The sequence below is a fragment of the Pituophis catenifer genome, unplaced genomic scaffold (assembly GCF_029215685.1).
Source record: "Pituophis catenifer annectens isolate HBS135680 unplaced genomic scaffold, rPitCat1.0.hap2 SCAF_2, whole genome shotgun sequence".
Classification (NCBI taxonomy): domain Eukaryota; kingdom Metazoa; phylum Chordata; class Lepidosauria; order Squamata; family Colubridae; genus Pituophis; species Pituophis catenifer.
The window spans coordinates 66,600,046-66,624,559 of NW_027256882.1; the positions used below are offsets into that span (position 1 = coordinate 66,600,046).

At 40.4% G+C, this 24,514-nt stretch overlaps 1 protein-coding gene across 1 annotated transcript in view; it reads right to left on the reverse strand.

Annotated features, from left to right (window-relative positions):
- Positions 1 to 16,086, reverse strand: part of FGD5 (FYVE, RhoGEF and PH domain containing 5) — a 144,874-nt gene extending 128,788 nt beyond the window's left edge. The window contains exon 1 of the mRNA XM_070933600.1: positions 13,253 to 16,086. Within this exon, the coding sequence (XP_070789701.1) occupies positions 13,253 to 16,071 (2,819 nt within the window). The 5' untranslated portion in view covers positions 16,072 to 16,086. The remainder of the gene's footprint in view (positions 1 to 13,252) is intronic.
- Between the last annotated feature and the right edge of the window lie 8,428 nt (positions 16,087 to 24,514).

A 24,514-nucleotide genomic window follows, 5' to 3' on the forward strand; every position in this document is an offset into this window, starting at 1 on the left:
CAATTTTTTTTTTACTACCAGTTATGTGGGCGTAGCTTGGTGGGCAAGGCAGGGGAAGGATACTGCAAAATCTCCATTCCCACCCCACTCCAGGGGAAGGATACTGCAAAATCCCCATTCCAACCCCACTCTGGGACCAGCCAGAGGTGGTATTTGCCGGTTCTCTGAACTACTCAAACTTTCCGCTACTGATTCTCCAGAACCTGGAGATTTCACCCCTGGGTCATGCTCAGAACTAACACAGCTGTCTCCAGGCTTGAGTTTTGTGTAAAGCAAAATGTCTTTTCACAGCATTCATTTTTTATGAATGCAGACTAGAATCATGGTAGCATTTTAAAATGCCACTATAAATGATTAAGAGGTGTTGTCATTTCAATCAGGTAATTCCATCCAGTACATACTGAAACATATTCTCTACATTACCAAAGACAAAACAAGAACCAAACTGAAACAGAAAGAATAGTGAAGCAGGGGATTCGATAATGCTAACAAAGTCTAAATCATGAGATAGGAACAATTTCTGCACTGACAGACAATTCCCCTTAAAATGAGCAAATGACATAAGGGATGAAAAGAAACAATGGTTCTCCTTGGGCCATGTTCCATATGTGGACAATGCCTACAACACAACCTCAGTCAAAACTGATAGAACTTTTGTATGTGACCAGATGGAAAGGTGTTTGGTGGTGATACATCTGACTGTGCTTACATTAGGCCTTGGAAGAGATACCAATTAATCCAACCAATTATTCAACTGAAAGGGTCCTTTTATTAGCTCTTTAAGAATGGTCCTGGCAAAACAGACCATGCCTCTTAAATACATTCTCCCATCCATTAACTCTAATTGGTCCATAAAGATAAAATTAATTGTTGTGTGCCAGTGAAAAGCCAATATTAAGGGGCTTTACATTAAACACCCCTGAGTCCTATGAAAACACAGTTCTTTCCAGATAATTAAAAGGGTAGTGTATGCTATAAATAAATATGTCAGACTGAACAACAGACCATAAACTATTGAATTAGATTTCTAACAACTGCAACAACTAAAAGCAATTGCATTTTTAATGCTATGGGATATAGGCACTGTGTATCATTAAACAGCATAGAAAAGAAGATTCACAGACTCCCTGAGAGTGGTAATGCACCATGCCTCATCCAATAAATCTGAGCAGTAAGAGGAGGTGATAGCATGTATAGAAGATAATACATTCTTACTAACAAGAAAAAAGGTGATATTTGGAAAGCATATCTGTCTTTCCCAACCCCTCTACGTATGTGCCCCTGGTCTTTTCAAATTTGGAAGTTCTGCAAGTAGATGTCCCATCCGTTTTACTTTTCAGATTCCAGAAACAGAAGTTATAGGGAAAAAAAGTATTATAATCCAAGTGATTTATAACCAAGACACCCCCTGCTCAAACCTCTATCAAGAATGTGCAACAGGCTGCTTAATAGTTGCACATGGCACAGAAGAGTAGAAAAGTGAATGGCCAGAAAAGCGTTTTATCAGAAGTGGTAGATAAATGCCATTGATGTTACACTATCTTTGGCATTATCTCCTGAAAATATATGTGACCAAAGAAGCTTTAAAGGGCTGGTATCTTGGCACTAGTATTTGGTAGGAAAGACAAGCTGAGGAAGGAGGCTTACCTCAGGATCATCAATGTAACATCTAAGTATATCGCAAACACCTACTTCAATTCATTGTGAGAATGCAGCAAGACTTATTTTCTAGTAGCAAAGACTTAGTTGGGGTTTACTTTTGTTTCCTCTTATTAATATTGCTTTGGGTGTTAGTTAATCCCCACCTAAAGCTCTCTACAAATATGTGTACAACTATATCCTATCTTGCCAGCATGGTGATTTGCCCTGGGGATGATGAGTGTTATAACCTAACATTTCTTAAAGACACAAGGCTGATTAAGGCTAGTTTAGATTGCAATAGTGGATTTATGTCATTTCTTTTTTTTTTTTAATTTGATTTATATGCCGCCCTTCTCCGGAGACTCAGGGCGGCTTACAATGCGTTAAGCAATAGCCTTCATTCTTTTGTATATTTTATACAAAGTCAGCTTATTGCCCCCACAAACTGGGTCCTCAATTTACCTACCTTAGAAAGGATGGAAGGCTGAGTCAACCTTGAGCCTTGGAGAGATTCGAACCAGCAGAAATTGCAGGCAGCTGTGTTAATAACAGGGTGCACTAAACCACTGTACTATCAAGGCTCTTCAATTTCTTTGAATTGGGTTATGTCTTGTAACTATTTGCCCCCCCCCCAAAGTGAGTTATAGAAAGAAAAACTGTTTTCAACAGTTGGTATTTTATGATCACCCACTTTGGGCAGAAAGCAAGATATAAATTAAATTAAACTATTACCAGAGGTACTCTTGTGTGCCAGGTAGAGTTGTAATTTACCCTGTTTAATAACATGGCAGCATCTCTAAATGAATAATGATGCTGTATAGTCAAAGGTAGAGTGTACTACGTTGTGTAGGTTATGATATATTAAGGAGCACTTTTTATTTATCATTTCAAATACCCATGTGCCTCTGTTATCAAATTTATGCTAATGTTACTTGTATAATTCACAAACAAGTCTATGTTTGTACTTTTTTCACTGTACACACCTGATCCATTGGGAGAATGATTAATGTCATTTGAGTCAGTTGAAAAATACCACCACAAAACAATTTACTTTTGATTAAATATAGTTTTGATGTGCAATCAAACTTTTCTTTTAACCAAAAGATAGTTGGCAACTTACATTGTGTTTCCACCTATCGTAAGGAGTATGTTGTATCTCAGTAGCCTTTTCATGACAATGAGATGCCATAGCTTAATTAGAGTTATTGTATCCGACTTGCAAAAATCCAGGCCAACCATTAAATGGTAGTAAACAAATATCATCCGTTGTGTGTGAATCTTCACAAGTCCAGTTATTGTATTCTTAAGGTTAATGGTACAGCATTTTTCAAATAACTCTAATAGCAATAGCAATAGCACTTATTAGACTTATTACCACTTCATAGTATTTTACAGCCCTCTCTAAGCAGTTTACAGAGTCAGCATATTGTCCCCAACAATCTGGGTCCTCATTTTACCAACGGATAAAATGAAGGATGGAAGGTTGAGTCTACCTTGAGCCAATCAAGATCGAACACCTAGCAGTGGGCAGAGTTAGCCTGCAATACTGCATTCTAACCACTGTGCCACCACAGCTCTATATTGTACTGTATCCTGTAGACTACAGAAGGCTTTTGTGTGAAAGCATGCAGAGCTCTTTCCTATGCCTGCACAGATGAGCAATCTGAGTTTGTATGAAGTCCCCTAAATCTTATCTGTAGCCACCAGAACATCTCTATGGCAAGATTGACTGCTTCAGCCCATATTTAAGGAGGGATTTAAGAACCTAAAACCTAGGACTTTCCAAAGGCCAAGGCCTCCATTTCAGGGGTGCTATTCAGCAGGTTCTGACAGGTTCTGGAGAACCGGTAGTGGAAATTTTGAGTAGTTCAGAGAACCAGCAACTACCACCTCTGGCTGGCCCCAGAGTGGGGTGGGAATGGAGATTTTGCAATATCCTTCCCCTGGAGTGGGGTGGGAATGGAGATTTTGCAGCATCCTTCCCCTGCCACACCCACAAAGCCACGCCCACAAAGCCACACCATGCCCATGAATCCACGCCCACAGAACCGGTAGTAAAATAATTTGAATTCCACCACTGCTCCATTTCTACCCTTAACATACATCTAAGCCACCTCAAATTCTAAGAAATCAAAATAATGGCCCAAATAATCCAAAGATGTCATGATTCCCCAGCCGTATCCCCTGTGGCCCTTAAATATCTGGCCACAAAAAAGGTTGCTCATCTGAACAATGTAAACCACCCTGATCTAGATGGCATCCTGACTGTCTGGCCAAGACTCAAATCCTGGAAAAGATGGAAGGAAAGAGAAGAAGGGGACAACCCAGCAGCAAGGTAGATAGATCATGCTTTACAAGCCACAGAGGCCATAGGGATGCTGTTGGAAAAGCTGAAGAAAACATCAGGAAATCTCTTTTCTAGAATGTGGTCATTAACTCTGAAGCCCAACACTCCCCAGCAGATACTGTCTGTGCAAGCCTACATTAGTATATTGATTCTTGAACAACTCCAAGATGTTACAAGATCTGCTTCTATTGCCCCCCTGGGCCGGGAGTTTTTGTTTTCCTTTTGATTTTAAGTAGCAAAATAATTTGCTATTTAAGCACAGAAGCATTTTCTTAAAACCACAAAGGACCTTTAAAATGTCAATAGCCTTTTTTAGTGCTAGATTAGTGCCACAATTGTTTTTTTATTAATGAAATAAAGAAATGATTAATTATTAGATATAAGCAAACTGCAAAGATAACCTACTGAAATGCACTGGAATTATATATTTTTTTTCTTCTGAATGATCTTTAGAAGGGTAGTGAATAAAGTAAATAGATGATTGAAGAAACTTGGGACAATAATTCTAAAAGATATATGTATTAGAGATAAATGTAAACTATATGAACAGGACTGGTGAAATCAAACAAAATATACTGAATTTTGTATTGTCATGAAAATATAAATTCATTTAGTCAATTGATATCCCTCCATAAAGGGCATTTTGAGTTTATAATAGATAATAAAACAATAATTGGAAAAAAGCAATAAGATTCAAATCAAATCAAGTATTGCCAAGTAATAATGAGATAGATTTGCAGACAAAAATGGATAATATTAAGCTGTGAAATATCAGTGGCAGTCTTAATGAAGATGAGAGTGGAACACTGAAAAACAGTTTCATGAAATTGTTGTATTATCTCTATAAAACACAAATTGTCTATGATAAAAAAACACTTATCTGTCCTAATAAAATAAATACTCACATTTTAGGACTTTCAGAGACATAAATATTAACACTGATCTGAAGTGGCAATTGCTATTGTTCCTTCATTTCTTTTGTCAAGTGTTTTAATAAAGAGAATGTGAATTTAAACTGAAGGATAATTCAGTTCCATTTATGTCACCCTTTCAGAATGAGAGCACTGTCAGGGTTCGACCGATGCCCTAATTAAATCATGAGCCTCGAGCCAAGCTTCAAAAGAAATCCAGTTATTTATTAGGAGCGTCATGTCAGCACGTTCCATGTGAAGCCAACTCTGACCCCACTTAATTTACATCCTGGCTCTGACCATGTTTCCACCCTCCCCCCCAAGGTGTGTCATCAGTCACATTCTCCAACGAAGCAATTTCACGGGTTGTAGAGATCACTCCCCTCCAGCCACTGTGGATAGCTGTAGAGATGGCCTTGACAGAGACTGGAATGTGCTTTTGTTTTGACGGAAGTGCTTCCTTGCTGCAGCTGCAAAATTCATTTTCCCATCCCCCTTGCCGATGGCAACTCGAGAGCAGGCCAGGGATGCTTTGCGAGTTGACATTCAGCTCCCCTCACTTCCTGAAGGCAACCTGTGCAAAGCAAAGAGTTTGAGTACAGGTATAGATTTTAGGGTTACAATTCTCCCCCAGGCTTGTTTGGGTTGTCTGCGTGGAATTTAGCTATAAGGTGGTCGGCCTGGATGTTCCTACTCTTTACCCAAGATGCCTCTGATAAAGGGTAGCCCTTCCATTTGATTAGGTATTGGAGCTCGAGTTAGGTCCCACTTTAGGGGCTGTCCCAGGCAGGGCTTCATCCCAGGGCCCCCTGTCTTTAGGAGATCTGTCATGGGTTTGGCAATCTTCGTGAAGGAGGGGATGAATTGCTTGTAGAAATTTGCAAGTCCTAGGAAGCTTTGTAACTGTCTGGGGGTGCAAGGGAGCTGCCAGCCCAGGATGGGTTGTACTTTGGCTGGGTCCATCTCTATGCTGTCATTTGACCTTGGTAGCCCAGGTAGTCTAGCTGTTCATGGTGAAAATTCACATTTTGGCAGCTTGACATTCAGGTTTGCTGCCACAAGTTTTTTCAGTAACTGGCAGACTAGGAGTATGTGGTCGTTTCTGGTCTCAGTGTAGATGAGGATGTTGCCCAAGTAGACAAGGACCCCCTTATAGAGGTGCTCATGCAGCACCTCGTTTATTAACTGCATGAACACCACCGGGGGCCCCTGCAGTCCAAAAGGCATCACTTTGAATTGGAAGCTCCCTAGGGGGCAGTTGAATGCTGTTTTCCATTCATCCCCCTCCCTGATCCGGACTCGGTAGTATACTTCTCTGAACTCTAATTTGGTAGACTTTTCCCTTGGCTAGGTGAGATAGCATGTCCTTCATGAGAAGGGAGGGGGTATAGGTTGTGTACATCATGCAGTTTATACCTCTAAAGTCAATGCATAATTTCATAGTTCTATCTTTTTTTTTCTTTGAACAGGACTGGGGCTGCGACCCGTGGCTTGGCTGGCTCGATGAACCCCCTTGCTATGTCTATGGCTTTTGTTTATGTATTTGTGCATTTCTTGCATTTCCCGGGGCATCATGGTGTACAGTTTGGGTTTGGGTAGTTTTGCCCTGGGGATGATTTCAATGGCATAGTATGTCTTGCAGTGGGGGGTAGGACATTGCACTTGGCCTTGATAAACACTTCCACGTGGTCCTGATATTCTCTGGGGATCTGTTTGGCCTCTGGGGTTTTGTCGGAGGTGTCTGCCAGTTGTTCTGGTGGGCCCTTTGGGAGGGTTCCCTGCATGGGTGATGCTTCTATTTATTGGTGTGAAGGGGGTTGGGGCCCTCTTGCTATCCTCAGCCTCCGGTTGCCCCCTTGCTACCAGATGGTCAGGCCCCACTTGTCTAGGAGAGCCCCAGTATGACCGCGTCTGTCATTTTGTGAGCTATTACGAATTGAATTGCTTCCCAGTGATTCACTAGCTCTAGCTTCACTGGTTCGATCAGGTGGCTGACATAGGTCCCCGCCAATAGGCCCATCAACCTGTTCAAACCTGCTCAGGTGGGCCAGTCTTTTCACTCTAATCCCCAGTTTCAGGACCATGGTTAGGTTGATCAAGCATCTAGTGCAGCCTGAGTCTATTAGGGCTTGAAAAGTCCCCTGGGTTCCTGTTTTTGGGGCTGTGAGGTGTATTGGGAAGATTAAAGAATGGATCGGTTCACACACCATTGAGTCATTTTTGCCTTCGTCCTCACTGTCATAGGAATCCAATGACTTGTCATCGTTGGCTGGAGTTCCCCCCCTTCGGCTAGGTGGGGAGGGATCTCTATGGCCTGGAGGGCTTTTCAGAATGTGTCAGCAACATGCCTTGGGCCTCGTTCCAGTTGTGCCATGGGTGGTGGCTCTGACTTTGGCTTTGGGGCTGGGATCGTGCACACAGATGCCATGTGGCCTATTCCTCCGCATCTGTAGCATTTCAGCTGGCTTCTTGGGAGAGTTGGTTTTGGGGCCAGCTGTGGTGCTGTGGCTTCCCATCCACCAGATGATCTCCAGTCTAGTTGTCCCCTCTCCTTGGTGTCCAGTTGCTTTCTAATGTCATTGGTGCGCAATCCACCATTGACTTTTATGGCTCCTCGGAACCACTCAGAGAGTCAGTTCGGGATGTCCCAATAGGTGGTTACTTGGGCAATTTGCTTATCCAGGCTTGTTCTGAATAAATGAACTAACAGCCAGTCTGGCAAAGGGGGTAGCTTCCCCATGACTCTCCTGAACTCACGGATGTGTTCCTTAATGGGTCACCCTCTTTGCTTTAGGTTTTGGAGCTCATCCTCCGCATATGGATCCTTCTCCGCCTCCTCAAATCTGGCTTCTAGCTGTTATAGGAAGTCATCAATGTCTTGCAGCTGGGGGCTCTCCTCTTGTGGGGGGTCTCCTCTTGTGGAGGGCTGCTTCTCCCTCTAGCCTCTCAGCAATGGTATTCACCATGGCTCTGTGGGATGGGTAGAGGTGTCCGTAGTCCTCTAGGTGGACCTCAGTCAAGTCAAGGAATAGAGCCAGCTGATCTGAGTCCCCATTGAATTTTCCCCTGAATCAGGGTGGCTCGTTCAGCGCTGCTCCTCCCTCCTCATGTTGGCCCCTGTATGCCTGCACTTGGAGTGGTTGGCGGTCTCCCTCAGGTCTCCTTCCTGTTGTTTCGTTGTATATGAAACAACATGATGGCATATAGCCAATCCAGAATGAGGATGGGAAGAGTTGTTCTCATTCTGAATTGGCTTTAGCTTTGTGAAATAAAGTAAAACACACTAGCTATAATATATATCACCAATAAATTCACAATATTCTAATTGCGAGAAATCATGGTCCAAAAAAACAATTGGCAATAAAGGATAGAAGGAAGACAGAAAGACTTGTGGAACAACTTGCTTTCAGAAATTGTGGGTGCTCCAACACTGGAGGTTTTTAAGAAGAGATTGGACAACCACTTGTCTGAAGGTTGACTCAGCCTTCCATCCTTTTGAGGTAGATAAAATGAGGACCTGGATTGTGGGGGCAATAAGCTGACTTTGTATAAAAAAGCACACCGCTTAGGGGAAGGCAAAAGCCCTACTAAGCAGGTATATACAAAAGTATGAAGGCTATTGCTTAACGCATTGTAAGCCGCCCTGAGTCTCCGGAGAAGGGCGCCATATAAATCGAACCAATAAATAAATAAATAAATAAATCGCAGAAGGTTTCCTGCTTGAGCAGGAAGTTGGACTAGAAGACCGCCAAGATCCCCTCCAACTGTTATTCTGTTATTCAGAAGGGCAGTACTTCTAATTTACAGGTACTTGATTTTAGGTAAATAGGTAAAGCATAGTAGCAGATACTTGGGGAAATTATTATGTTTAAACACATAGCAGAAATTTGGAATAGGTGATCCAGAAATTTATAGAAAAAAAACTTTAAATATATCTATTTTATTGATGTATGTGAACCACCAAGCCTCTGCTTTGATTGTGATGAAATACAAATAAAATTGATCAATTTATATATTTCCTCTTATCAAAAACCACTTGAATTTAGAAAACCCCCAAATCTAGTGAAAGGATTACAGTTTAGTGTTCTCCCTAGAATGCTAGTTTTCTAAACTCATAGTAAGTGAGAGAAGATCTAAGTGTCCTAGTGGACCACCACTTATGTATGAGCCATCAATGTGCTGCAGCTGCCAAAACAGCCAATGTAGTCCTAAGATGCATCAACAGAGGGATAGCATCACAAACACAGGAAGTGATAATACTGTTTTATACTGCATTAGTGAGGCTACACTTGGAATACTGCAGTTCTGGTTAGCGTGACACAAAAAAGATGCTGAAAGTGTGTTGAGAAGATCAATATAGATGATAAAGAGTCCGGAGGCTGAATCATATAATGAATGGATGAGTTAGGTATGTCTAGCCTATCAACGAAAGGATTGGGGGAGTGGGCGCCATTGTTGTCTTCCAATAGTTGAGGGGCTGCACAGAGAAGGAGGAGAATCTATTCTCCAAAGCACCAGATCTACTTCTAATTAATTGGACCCTAAATGAATGTACAACTGAACCTATACATGCAACCCTGTACAATACTGTTACTACTCTGGGACTGGATCAATTAGTAAAAAACAACACTAGACTCAACAACTGCCTTGATCTCATCTTCTGCAACAGTTTAAACACAATTTATGGACTACAAACAAAGGAACCTTTTTCTAACAGTGACCACAGCATGACTGACTTCTCAATTTACCTCCTTGCAAAGAAGGTCATAGTGACGGGATTCCAAATTATAACTTTAAAAAAGCCAACTATGATCTTCAGCTTCAACTGCAATAATACACAGGCAAACAATAGATACAAACTCAAAGTAAACCGCTCCAAACTTGATTGCAGAAAATACGACTTCAGCAACAGAGTGGTCAATGCCTGGAACTCACTACCTGACTCTATTGTTACATCCTCAAACCCCCAAAAACTTTAACCTTAAACTGTCTACCGTGGACCTCACTCCATTCCTAAGAGATCTGTAAGGGGGCATGTATAAACGCACCAGCGGGCCTACCGTCCCTGTCCTACTGTTCCCATTTATCCGTACTCATTTAATATGTATGTACTTATACTTGTTTATACTTATATGCTCATACGTTATGTTCATACATAACATCATTTCTTTTTAGTAGGCTTTTCCTTGTGAAGCTATGACTAATTTGACATGAACAAGGGTATCATACATGTATCCAAAGAGGGAGAATCCAAGCTATGCAGAAGCAATTTGATTCTCATTCATTCACATTAATTATTTGGTGTAAAAGACTGGCATTAAAAATGTAAACAAATGGGCCTCTTAAACCTCCTTAGCAAACACTTCTCTCACTTTACTTGATGGATACACATATAGTGCATTCAGTTTCTTAAAGAAAAGCAAAAAGCAAAGTTTGGTTGGAACTTGATTTGACTCCTGGTGACTCCATGCTATGCAGTTTTCTTGGAGATGTTAGAGATATTAGAGAGAAACTTCTTTGAGTTTCTCAGTGTACCCTACACCTCTGGGATTTATTAGTAGTCTCTTATTCGATAAGTAGGCAAGTATGACTCTATTTTTGAATTCTGCCCAACATTAGCTAGCTACCATCACCTTCTGGGTGATAAAAGAAAAGTGGAGTTTTCATTTCTAATAGTCCCACACTGTCCATTAAAGAGAAGGTATTGGGTCAATCATTCTGTCTCCTTGCTTTGATTTCTCCAATCCCAGTATTCTGGATTAGCAAGGATAATATACTGGTATAACTGCTAACGCCCTATGGTGCTTCCAAGTGACTCCTTTTTAACTTCTTGTAATTAAATATTTGTAAATCATGAAATGAAATATAAATCTATATATATAGTACTTAGTAGCTGTATGGAGTGATAATGGATAATGATTTGATTCACTGAGAGGGGTCTTTTATATACCTACTCCCGTGATGGCAAACATATGGCACATGTGTGCAGGGGGTGGGCTGTGTGTGGGGGCCATGCGTGCATGCACGGGCCGCCGCTGTGCATGCATGGGGGCCACACACGTATTGCATTTTAGGGGTTCGGCTGCACTTTGGACACTCGGTCCAGAAAAGGTTGGCCATCGCTGACCTACTCCTTGTAACACTGAAATGGTTCCAGAATAGTACATAAAAGGCTAGAAATAGATTCCCAAAATCAAAACCTTTTTGCTGCTAGTCTACAACACAAATGACAAACTCTTTTACAGGTTTTGTTGGACCCAAAGGCCTGCTCCTTTTTGTATAACTGATTGCTTTTCATTGAGTGAACAACAGCATTGTCATGCTATTGACATCTCTAATGTTCCATTACCAAACCATTGTTTTAATTATTAATACTACATAGCGAAATTTGGGAGAAAAGAAGTAACTATCCCTCAGAGGGTAATGTACTGGTTACTAACCCCCATATCAGTAATTGTAAAGAAAGATTATATCTAGCATGCTTTCATTATTGGGTTCTTGCCCTATAAATTTGATTGAATCTAATTAAGTATATTCACCAACACCCAATACACAGTCCACAGTCTTCTGAATATAAAGAAATTAAGTGCATGGTCTAATGTAAGAATTTCCTGCAAATGCAGCACTTCTGGGCTGCAGAGGATTCTAAACAATATTATAGCGTGACAGAATTTTAAATCTGTTTATCAAAACATAATATAGAGGAACATCAAGATGAGAATTATTGAACTGTTATTTGAAATGCTCCTAGCTGAAGTTTCACCCTGCTAAGGTGCTTTAGTGGAGGAAGGAGCCAGTTGCCATCAGATTCAATACCCTGCCACCCAGGGGTAAAATCCAGCAGGTTCTGACAGGTTCTGGAGAACCGGTAGTGGAAATTTTGAGTAGTTCGGAAGATCGGCAAATACCACCTCTGGCTGGCCCCAGAGTGGGGTGGGAATGGAGATTTTGCAATATCCTTCCCCCAGGAGTGGGGAGGGAATGGAGATTTTGCAGTATCCTTCCCCTGGAGTGGGGTGGGAATGGAGATTTTGCAGTATCCTTCCCCTGCCATGCCCACCAAGCCACACCCACAGAACTGGTAGTAAAAAAAATTTGGATTTCACCACTGCCGCCCCCCCCATAAGCACATGGGATACCAGTCTTACTCTGAGTAGTCTTTCTGTAAATGAAATTAAGATGCAGTTCCAAGGTAAAAGCTAGTGAGCTGACACTACTAAAGTTCTGTATTAGAGTCAGTATTTCTCCCTCCAAATGATTAGAAAAACACGTATTCTAGAACACGAAGTTTCTAACAGATTTTGACATTCATTCAGACATTTTTCCCAGACATTGATTATGAAAACCTTTATACAAACCATGAACTTTGAACAGGCTGTACCATAATGGCTGTACCAAGAGGAAGTCTAAACTATAGACTCAATCTTACAATTCCGGAAACCAAAAGTGACTATAACTCTTAAAGTAACAGATAAGCACAATAGCAAAGAAACAGGAAGGGTAGAATGCAGTATAATAGTTTAGAGGAAAATTCTGCCCTAGAGCTTCCACTCACTCTACAAGTAATCCTTGGTTTATGACCATAATTGAGCCCAACATTTCCATTGCTAAGCGGGATAGTTGTTAAGTAAGCTTAAATTATTAAGTTTGGACACAGTTTATGACTTTCGTTGCCACAGTTGTTAAGTGAATCACTGCTGTTGTCAAATTAGTAACACGGTTGTTAAATGAATCTGGCTTCCCCATTGACTTTGCTTGTCAGAAGGTCACAAAACGTGATCACGTGATCCAGAATACTGGAACAATCATAAATATGAACCAGATGCCAAGCATTCGAATTTTGATCACATGACCATGGGGATGCTGCAACGGTTGTAAATGTGAAAAATGGTTATAAGTCGCTTTTTTTTTTTCAGTGTCATTGTAACTTCAAACAGTCACTAAATGAATGGTTATAAATCCAGGACTATCTGTATTGGATTATTCACATAAGAGTTCAAAGCTACATCCACAGTGTAGAAGCATTATTCAGAATGAAAATGAACAAGTTTCAGTCCAAATTTTACAGAAAATTCATAAAATTTAACTTGATTTACTATTGGGTCCCAGATATGAAAATCTAGCAATTTTCTGATAAGTATTCAAAGTGAGGAAACATTTAAACTACATATATAAAATACTATTTTAAAAAAAAAACCATGCCCTATTCTAAATACTTTATAGAAAGCATTTCCTGAAAAAAGTTAGATAAGCCAAGTAAGTTTGAGAATAAACCTTTAGCTCCCAATACACAGGAAGTCTAGCCTTCTGTGGTCAAGGCTAACAGGCCTTATATAAATATGTGCTACAATACCTTTCTGTTTCCTGGTTGGTGGTTTGCTGTTTATTGTTTTCAAAGGCTGCAAAGCTGCTCATATCCACATAGCCATCATTCTCATTTGCAGCAGATAAGGCCCTGCTAGGATCTTCAAAAAATTCAGTAAAGGTTCCTGCCCTAGTGGGCCTTCGCGGAGGTATTTGTATATTTTCATAATCAGAATTCATGGCTGGGATATTCTCATAGTCAGAAGTATCAGCATTGGGAAACGAAATGGACCGGGGCTTCGTTAAAGGCAGAGGCATAAAAGGGGGCCTTGAACGATCTTCAAATGACTCTACCCTTGACACACTTCTGCTAAACATTTTGGGTGTTCCTTTTCTCTTGCCATCCTTATAGAAAAGAACAGTCGGAGACTCAGAAGCCCTCAGCTTGGCAGTCCGTGATAACAGCTGAGGTGAACTACTCAAACTTCTTCTGTCCAGTTCCATCACCCTGGAAGGTCCATGATAACTAGACTCTGAGGAGGACCTTGAAGAAGAAACATGAACATCTACGTGGACTTTGTTTTCTGCCTTCTTCTTGAATTTCAAAGTGAGAAATTTTTTAAACGAGGACTTCTTTTTCTTGCAATACTTATCAGGAGATTCGCTGTCTATTAAAAGTGACGGGGAGCTTTTTGTGATGGGCTTCTTGGTGATACAGGCTAGTTCAAAGGGAGGTGGAATATCAACAACAGAGGAAGGAGTGGAAACCCCACTGGATGTTAGGTGATTCCTCTGGGAAAAGCTACCTGAGGAACCAATTACATATGGTAATGACAGCTCATCTGTCCTGTTTAATCTGTTATAATCTAATATAGAGCTATCGGTTTCTCGATACAGAGAGACAGGGGTGTCTCTGCCTTCCACTGAATAAGATCGAGGGTACAAAATGAAACGTCTTGGCTTTGCAGGCAGCGTTCTAGCCAGTTCTATAGGTTTTCCTTCTGCCCAACAAAAACTGTGTCTTACATTTTCAGTAATAATGGTGTTTGTGCTCAAGGTCTGCAATTCAGTGTCTGTCCCTGTTTCTTCTGGAACTGTTTCTGGCACATAACCAGGTACTTTCCCAGAGTGGGACCTTGTTCTAGTAACAATGTTTTTCCGATCTATGGAAAGCAAGTGGTTTTCATTTTCTGTGTTCTCTCCCTCCCTGAAATCACTTGAGCTGTTTTGGATATCAGCCTCCTGCGTTTCTCTTCCAGCATAAAGAAATTCATTTGCTGTAGGCAAAGTGTCTCCAAGGACATATGGGTCATCTAGGGAATCATTGGCTACTTCTCCATTGTTGTCAGGCACAACCGACACTTCGGAGACCTCTGTGGCTTCCTCAATCGTATATTCATTGGTTGAGTTTGTTTCCAGTTTAGCCAATTCTCCAATAGAAAGCCCAGATTTTTCAGCTGATGTTTCTCTGGTTAGATTTGGGACAGTTTCCTCTTTATTGCTATGATCCACCTGGAGTATTTGTTGATTGATATGTGTATCTTCTAAAGTACATTCACTCGCACTGTGATCTCCAAGTAAAACATCTGACTTAGATTCTTCTCTAAACTGCGAGTCAGACTTGTGCCCATTAGTATCTTCATAACTGAGGGATGGGTTATTATCAGGCATTTCAGTCTCTTTTCCTGACAAATCTTCATCCAGATCTTCATCTAGAGAATCCTGAGCATCCTCACTGCCATCATTTCCAAAGGGAATGATCTGGCAGCTATCATCCATCGTCTCTGTGTCTATCATTTCGTTTTGTTCTCCAGAATCTTCCCCTGATTCACATTCAGTCTCTGTTATTTCTACCATATTCTTCATTTCAGAAGTTTGGCAAACATTGTCAAGATCTTCTCCCTCAGCATTTAGGTCTATTTCATCTTCCTTTTCATCCATTTCATTTGTGGCCCCGTTAAAAGTCTCTTCAATACCAAGCTCAGACCCACTTGGTTCTAACCCCGTGTCCACTTCAGAATCATTAGCAATGTGAGCATCAGTATTTACATCAATATCTTCTAAAAACTCTCCTTCTCTAGTCCAGGCTGAATCATTATTGTTGTAATTTGCTGGGCCCAATTCTAGATCAGTATTTAATTGTTCCTCTTCTAAAAACTGTATTGCATCTAAACCTTTACAAATTAGAGGCAGATCTTCCCCTGCTGATATTGGCTCCTCTAAATGTCTTAAAATGATATCATCATATATAGTTTCTTTCAAAGATTCCCCATTCAATATTTTGCCGTCCACGTTATACTCATTGTTATCATTTACCAAATCCAGTTTGCTTAGAGTTTCATCTGCACAGTTCATTTGTGTCTCACTGGGAGGATCTTCACTGTCCACTTTTTCATATTCATCTCTTGCAGCATCTTCTTTTTCACTTTCAAATTTAGGGCAGTCAAGTGCTGGGATTTCAGTTGATTCCACAGAGTTGTCTCCCACCGATTCAGTATCCTTGTTCTTCATTACATTTATCGGGCCATCGCATACGTCATTGCTATCCGTACAATTACCATCTTCCTCACCTACTGGTTCAAGAGCGTGCAAAATCTCATTCTCGGCTGGCTCCTGTTCAAAGTCACTGTATGTTTTATCGGTCAATTCAACATCAGGAATTACAATGTATTCATTGCCGTCTTCTGATTCTGGACAGTCCGTGTTGTTGCACTGGTTTTCTTCATACAGTTCTGCTTCCAGTTTTCCATTGGGATATTTGTTAAAGGTATTATTAGCATAAACACTGGATCTCTGTAAAATTGCGGGATCGTTGTCAGCAGAGATTTTTGGCTTGGGAGCAATGGGTGGTTTTGGACCCCTAGACATAGAGTTTGAATTATGAAGTGTGCCAGCCCTTGATAGTGACGGAGGAAATTTGGAAGCAGCTATGGAAGCCAGATGACTGAAGATCTTTGGTTTTGGGGCCAGTGGTGGTTTTGTAAGATCTGGAACAGAAAAAGAAAAACACCAGGAAATGTTATATTAACAAGCTTCTACATTACTAAGAAACATTTAGTTGTTAATATACTCCTTTGTAGATATACGAAGTAGAGGAAATGATAGCTTTAGTGTATTTGCTGGGTTGGTGGGAAACAGGAACAAGAAACTGCCACATTCAGCCTGCATCGCCTCAAGCAAGCTCCTTCTTAAAGTCTGCTTTCCTTCCAACATCAGCAGCAAGAGCTTGGCTGCCCTACTTCTTAGATTCAGAGAAGACCAGAAAGGGAGCAGGACACTGAATATAACCTCTTGCTCAGTGCAAAAATTCAAGTAAAACCATTCCTGTTGGATGGCTGTGCATCCTGCTTGTCCACATCCAGCAAATTAAAAAAAAGCTCACATAACTTCCCTTTGTAATAAGTTCATCTGATAAACTAACTCTGTGAAGATGCTTATATGGAACCTGGATCTATTTCATGTAACATAAAACTATGTTCCCAGTAGAGAAAAAGTTCTTGCTTTCTTCCTTATGCTTTCTCTTCAAGCACTTCACGAATCTCCCTTTGATTATCTTTTTTCTAGAGGCTACACACTCCCAACACCATTAGTCTCACATAGAGAAGATCTTGAGGTTTGGCCTCAATGATATAATTTATTTTAAGCAAGGGGGGGGCAGAAATCAGATATAACACTTGAGTTTGACTCTAGATTCCTCTTTAGAATAAAGTGGGCTTCACAGGCTTTTCACTGAGTCAGTTAAGGGTCCATCATGCTGCACAAATCTGCTAAACCAGTTATTATTTGAAAAGGGGACACTGTTAGCCAAAATTATGCCAAGACAATTTGGGTCAAACTACTCTTCCCTAGACAGGAACTCCAAAGAAAATTCATAGCCAAGACTTGAGGGAGCCAGGAGCAAGGAGAGCTGGCATGATTGTAGGGAAAGATCTACAGATGTAGAGAACTCTAGCCACTTTTCTCCTAGCATAAGGACTTATGGGATACCAGGAAAGAGTGGAGATAGTAAGGATCTATATATTCCCCAAACTGGTAGTCCTCAACATCATTAGCATGACTGTGGGGTGATAGGTGCCAAGCAGGGAATTATAAACAGGTTAATGGTTGACTGTAATGTGATGATCATGTGATGAGAACCTAGTTTAAGAGTCAGAAAGGCCATTAACCTTAGGTTATGGTTCATTGGTTTCCTATGAAAACACAGATACTGGACTAAATAAGGATACAGAATGTTTTTATCTATCATGTTTCCCCGAAAATAAGACCCTGTCTTATATTTTTTTGAAACCCGAAATAAGTGCTTGGCCTTATTTTCAGGGATGTCTTATTATTTTAGGGCGCATGAAGCAAGATGGGGCTCCTCTTGCCTGTCTCCCTAACCCTAACCAGAGGAAATGGTGGGCACCAGCTGCGCATGCATTTAAATATTTTTGGGAAGGGCTTATTTTTGGAGAGGGCTTATTTTCAGGGGAGCTTATTTAAGCACATGTACTCAAAAGCCCGATTGGGCTTATTATCAGGGGATGTCTTATTTTAGGGGAAACAGGGTATAATCCATATTAAATAAATATAATTCTGTAGTTCATTATCCACGGGGTGCTGAAAAAAAAAACTTCACTCCTTCCCTATCTATGCAAACTTCACTCCCCTCCCCCCCTCTAGACAAACTTTCAGACCCAAAAAATTGTACATCAGGCCACAATTCTTCTAGTCAGTTATTAGAGTGCAAAAGCCAGTTTGGTCTAGAACATGGGTGTCAAAGTCAAGGTCCACGGGCTCCATTTATAGTCTGGATGACCTCCTGCAGCATTTTGCCAGCCAAAACGGGCCATGGAGGGGGTGTCGTGCATGGTCTCCGCATGCCCCATTTTGCCCGGAAAAGTGCTGCAGGAGGCATCTGTCTCCTCCCCACCCGGCTCACAGAGGAGAACTACAATGCTGATCCGGCCCTTGAATAAATCCAGTTTGACACCCCTGGTCTAGAGGTTAAGGCCCCAGGCTAGAAACTGGGAGATAGTGAATTCTAGTCCTATCTGAGGCACAAAGCCTGCTGGGTGACCTTGAGCCAATCACTTTCTCTCAGCTTTAGGCAGCAACAAAGCTTCTGAAAACTTGCCAAGAAAACTATAAGGACCAGTTCAGAGAGTCTCCAAGAGTCAAAACTGAATTGAAAGGACAAAAATAAATACATAAATAAAAATTAGAGTGTGCAGAGCACAAGGAAGGCAGTCATAAGAGATTTCTCTAATAGCAATAGCACTTAGACTTATATACTGCTTCATAGTGTTTTTACAGCCCTCTCTAAGCGGTTTACAGAGTCAGCATATCTGGGTCCTCATTTACCCACCTCAGAAGGATGGAAGGCTGAGTCAACCTTGAGCCAGTGAGATTTGAACTGCAGCTAGCAGTCAGCTGAAGTAGCCTGCAGTGCTGCATTCTAACCACTGCGCCACCTCGGCTCTTAACTTACTAGCATTTTATTTTCTGCTAACAAATGAAGTCTTCTGTAACTGAAAAAGAGTTTGGAGGTCAAATAAATTCTATAATAATAGATGCAATTACAACATCCTTGTGAAATGGCCATCCAGTGACTGTGAAAATATCCCCACTAAAGAAGAGACCTTTATTTCTTGTAGCAGCCACTGTTAAATAATGTTAACATTTAGAAATTATCTCCTAATGTTAGCCAGTCTGTGGTCTCCTGAAATTTTCATCCTTGGGGTCCAGACCTCTGAAACAACAGGAACATATTTACTCCCTCAGCTTATAGTCTTCAGACCAGAGGTGGGTTTCAGCAGGTTCTGACCAAGTCTGGAGAACTGGTAGCAGAAATTTTGAGTAGTTCGGAGAACCGGTAGTAAAAATTCTGACTGGCCCCACGCCCATCTATTCTCTGCCTCCCGAGTCCCAGCTGATCAGAAGGGAATGGAGATTTTACAGTATCCTTCCTCTGCGACACCCACCAAGCCATGCCACGCCCACCAAGCCACACCCACAGAACTGGTAGTAAAAATTTTTGAAACCCACCACTGCTTCAGACATTTGAAGATAGTAATCAGGTCATCAGTTGATCATGTCCAAAAATATTCTACTGGACTGCTGCTCATTGCCAATTAAACTGAAGTCCAGTTCGAACCAGTATCACATTTGAATCATGTCATCTCCCACAAAATAGATAGGACTTCAAAGTACTCAACTCTGATTAAATCAAAATTCTTTATTCTAATTAGAAAGTGTGTCCTGCTTGTAATTAAGGTACAGGACTATAATTGGTATCAGCATAAATTCACCATATAATTTCTTCAGTTGTTTTTCTTGTTCTTAACAACAACAGTATAAAGGGCATGTCTTTTTGGCAAGCAGCTTTATTTTGTTTTAACACCACTCTAAATGCTCACAAAGGCTTTATGATTGATGGCCTTGGCAGCTTTGGGTTCTGTTTTAGTTACAGAAAAAGAAATAGTAGCTTTCTTCACCACACCCCAGCTCAGGATATCACAATGAGCCTTGTTGCTGTCTGCCAGCATGAGATATACAACAGAATTACCACTGTCTTCAACTCTTGTTTATTATCTCAAAATAGAAATCAGTGTAAGATTCCCTTGCATTATTCTAATGCCACATTTGTTTAAAAAAATCCAGTCTATCCCAGCTTTTGATTATTTGATCATGATTTATTTGATCATATTTCATTAATTCTCTTATCAAAAGACATTCATTAAATGCCTATATATTCTCTTGTTATAATGGAATAATGGAATTTTATGATTTAAACCAATCATTCCTCAGCTTGATGGAAATCAGCTGTATCAAATAACAAAATTCCATCGTCCATTCCCATGCTTGCTGGAAATTCTGCACTCCCATCAACTCTGGATGTTGTTCTAATAAGGTTGGTCTTGAATAACTGTAATCTCCATATACAGTCTTGTTACTGCTCTTTTAATTATATATTTATTGTATTTTAGTATTTAAAAAATCCAAAAAGTACAAAAAGAATAGAAAACACGAAATAATTCAGCTTAGTTTTTAAATAAATCATTAAACTTGGCTATGGGGAATTCAGTGGTCCTCCTGCTATATCCACAAAGAACCAGCTCATAAATAGAGAGAACAATATATATTTAACCCAAGACTGGCAATCTGGAGTATCTCTTCTTCATGACACTGGTAAGAAATGTGCTATGCTGCCTGCCATTTTCAGGTGTGTGAGCCACACGGTGCAAAACAAAGAAATTTCTGGGAATCCCCAATAGTCATATCCCCCCAAAGTTTCATGCTGGGCAGTTCATGCTGCCACCTTCCCTCTCTGCTGTGAGGTGTTCATTGCTGTGTTTTGTTCCTGAATGAGGTTTCTTTACTTGTTTCCTCAATTGGGAATAGGGTTTCTCTATAGGTAAAGGTAAAGGTTCCCCTCGCACATATGTGCCAGTCATTCCCGACTCTAGGGGGCGGTGTTCATCTCTGTTTCAAAGCCAAAGAGCCAGTGCTGTGCGAAGACATCTGCATAGTCATGTGGCTGGCATGACTAAATGCCAAAGGTGCACGGAACGCTGTTACCTTCCCCAAAGGCGGTCCCTATTTTTCTACTTGCATTTTTTACATGCTTTCGAACTGCTAGGTTGGCAGAAGCTGGGACATGTAACAAGAGCTCACCCCATTGCGTAGCACTAGGGATTCAAACTGCTGAACTGTCAACCTTTTGATTGACAAGACCAACATCTTAGCCACTGAGCCACCACGTCCCTTATAGGGTTTCTCTATACATGCATTAAAAAATGGAAATTTTCCTAGGAAGAATTTCAATCATACTTGACAGAAACATTTGCACAATTGGCCCATTTCTGTGTCACAATTGAAAGTGACCTGTGCAAGAGGTATTTTTAAGATATTAAATTTTTTTAATAAAATGTTTGTTTATTTCAGGAACTGGGCCACTGAACTGCCAGGGGAAGCAGGGGGAAGCTAGGAGGCGATAACAACATTCTAAGCCTAAGCATCATCACTTTTTCATAGATCTCCTCCCATTATTGTTTGAAGCTTCCTTGTCAGGCTTTGCTTCTTCCTCTGCTTGTCCACTTTCCTCTGGATGAGAGTTGGTTCCCGCAAGGCTGTGTGCCTTTCAAGAATCCCATTGAGTTTACATTTTCAAAGGATCTCTAAGATAGGAGAGCAGTTTTCTTTTGTGATGAAAGTGGTTAAGAAACAGTTGGCTTTTAATTTCCTGTGTAGTAGTAAATATTTGTTAGTTACTTTTCTTCCAGTGTCCCTTTGAGACATAGGAAGTTTTTCATGGTTTGCTAACGGAATGGGAAACTAGACTGCACCATGCTAGGATGCCCACAAAGAACACCATGTTTTCAGCTCTTAGAGCAAAACTGTGTCTTATTTGATCACAAACTATTTTTAGCCTCTGAGAAGCAATATGTAAATATTTTTTGATAAATAATCGTCATTGCCTCTGAATCAACCAATGGAACAGAAGTTGCCTTCGGAAGTTGTGGGAGCTTCATCACTGGAGGCTTTCAAGAAGAGATTGGACTGTCATCTGTCAGAAATGATGTAGGAGGGTCTCCTGCTTGGGCAGGGGATTGGACTAGATGACCTACAAAGTCCCTTTCAACTCTGTTAATCTGTATAATCTGTAAACCTGGAAGATGCTGACTACTCTTTGTGCAGTACAGCTCAACTTCTACATTTAATTCTTCTCTCATGAGGCAGATTTTTTTCTTTTTGCAGTCATTCATTGTCTGAAGGAAATATTCTAAATGAATTGGATAATCTTTATACCACAATCACTACAGTGAAACTGAGACGTTTGGAAAAAGTGATAGATAGAGATGGATGGGTGGGTGGATATAATATGGGATGGAAGGATCGATATGATACGATATACTGTATGATATGATGTGAAAAACAAATATGATAGACAGATAGAATTACATACATACAAACCTACTCACATAGACAAGATCTTAGTTATTTTATATCTAACCAGCTGAGCATTCACCATTTGTAGTTCAGATAATATCACTCAGTTTTCGAGTATCATTGTACTGCAGTAGCAGTTTGAATCCTCATGATCTTCAAGATAATAACTTCTATTATCTTGCTGACCATAAATCAATCATGCAATTTATAATATCTTAATGCAAAGTATACTGTCTTTCTTGGTCCAAACCCTGCATTCATGAAACAGTGTCACATTCTAATCGATATATTATCTCTTCTGAGATGTCCCTTGCTCTCTGGCATTTGTGAGGATTGAATTGCCGTTATCTTTTTAAAAACACATTTCTGCTTCTCCTTCCAAACAGTAGTATTTTTTTTTTTTTTTGCACAAATCCATAGAGTGGATTTGCATTTTGCCAAACTATGATGGAAGAGTCATCTAGAATAAAAATTCCCAATAGTTCTGGGAATGTGTCAACTTTTTATGGGAGACAGAAAGTAGAAAGACAGCAGAGGGACAGTGGCAAAGAGTGGAACAGCTCACTCACATTGGCAATCACTGTCTCTACAAATCAATAGCCTTTGCTCGGCAGACAATTTAAATTGAATCAAGTGGTCCTCAATTGAAAGCAAAACCGATAGCACATCTTCCCACGTCCTTGTCTTTGCGTTCTGCAAGGAAAACCTAGTATGCACCGAAAGTTATTTCTCAGACAAAGATGATGTCCACAAACATATTCTGTCCATGCTTAAGATTTCGCTGATGGAATTCTATCCATCTATCCTTTCTTAAGATTACAGGTCTGCTTGAAATGAGCTGTCAATATCAAAAGATGAGCATATAAATTTCAATTTTGAAATTTAATTGGATAAAAACTTTACTCTTCCAAACTGTTTATACAGTATCGGCCTTCTCCAGCTGTGATGTATTATCAGCTTCTTGCCAAACCTATTATTTCTATTGGATAGGAGTGATAATGATAGCAACTGGTTTAAGAATATTAGTTTGCATGTTGTTAGAAACAAAAACAGCCTGTCAATTCTCAAAACGACTTTAGCTGAAGCCACGTTCCTTTGTTTTTTAGTTGCCATATATATGGGGGGAGGGGGAACTAAGGGGAGTGGGATAATTTCCTCCAAGGTGCCAGACGTTACAGCGATAAGGCCCGTAGGTACCAAGGTCGTCTCAACAAGAGCTCCTAACAGCTGGAGGGATTAGCTGTGCAGCCTACCATCCACCTGGTTGGTTAACGTGACCAGTGACACTAGGAGGGGTGGGTGATATCTATTCTTTTTTATTATAACAAAATGCAGGAAATATTTACAGTTGGTTTCACATTTGTACATGCCGCTATGCTGTACCCAATAAAAATGGATCTTTGAGAAAAGCCACAGCCTCGGAGTCTTGAATTGATTGGGCCATTACTTGGAACCATGACACAGTCTCTTGAATTAGAGCACCCAGTTCTAAATAAAGTAATATATGTATAGATTCCAATTCATACAAACACTAGCATTGGGATTGACTCCAGCCAAAGTTCGCACACTTGGAAGATCAGGAGCCTTTTAGTCTTCCTCCTCCTCCTTTTTCTACAAAAACAATAGAAGAGTGATCATAGCAACCTCCTCCATTGGACTGATATTGCTCATAGTGGCACAGACATAGATCTACTTGGAGAACACAACTTCTCTAAACCTGCTCCCCTCTGTTCTCAAAAACCCAGAATCAGCATAGCTGATCCCTTTTAACAGGAGGTTCTCACTGATTTATACAACAAAATTTGTTTCACGTTGCTAGTAATTACAGTTTCAGTAAAACTGAAACAATCAATGCAAATTCTAATAATAATCAACCAATTAACTTTCATTTATTTTAACTCATTTCCAGATTACTGCACTGAAGTGAAATCTACAATTCTGCCCTTTGGGCTTTCTTAACCACTCAATAAACCAATGTTTAATAGGATTGTACAGATAAGCCATATCCACATTTTTCAGCATTCAGATAAATCTGGAGCATATGCTTGATGGCCTGACTTTATATATGTTACAGGGATCATTAAAATCAAGGGTTGAGTGATTTACAAGGACATAATTCCAGCCAGAGAATCTCTGCTAAGGTTGTAAACCATCTGAGTTGTCATCCACATTATCTCAGGATGCAACAGTAAATAAATCCAAGATGTCATTGATTTCACATCCCTCAGGTTTTACACATTTGCAGATTGTGTGTGTGTGTGTGTGTGTGTGTGTGTGTATCAGATTGTTATACTTATAAGTGAAAAATCATGGTTGCCAGGACCAATCCAAGATATTTTCTAACATGTGCAAAGGTTAAATGGCACCTAGCCAACACTTA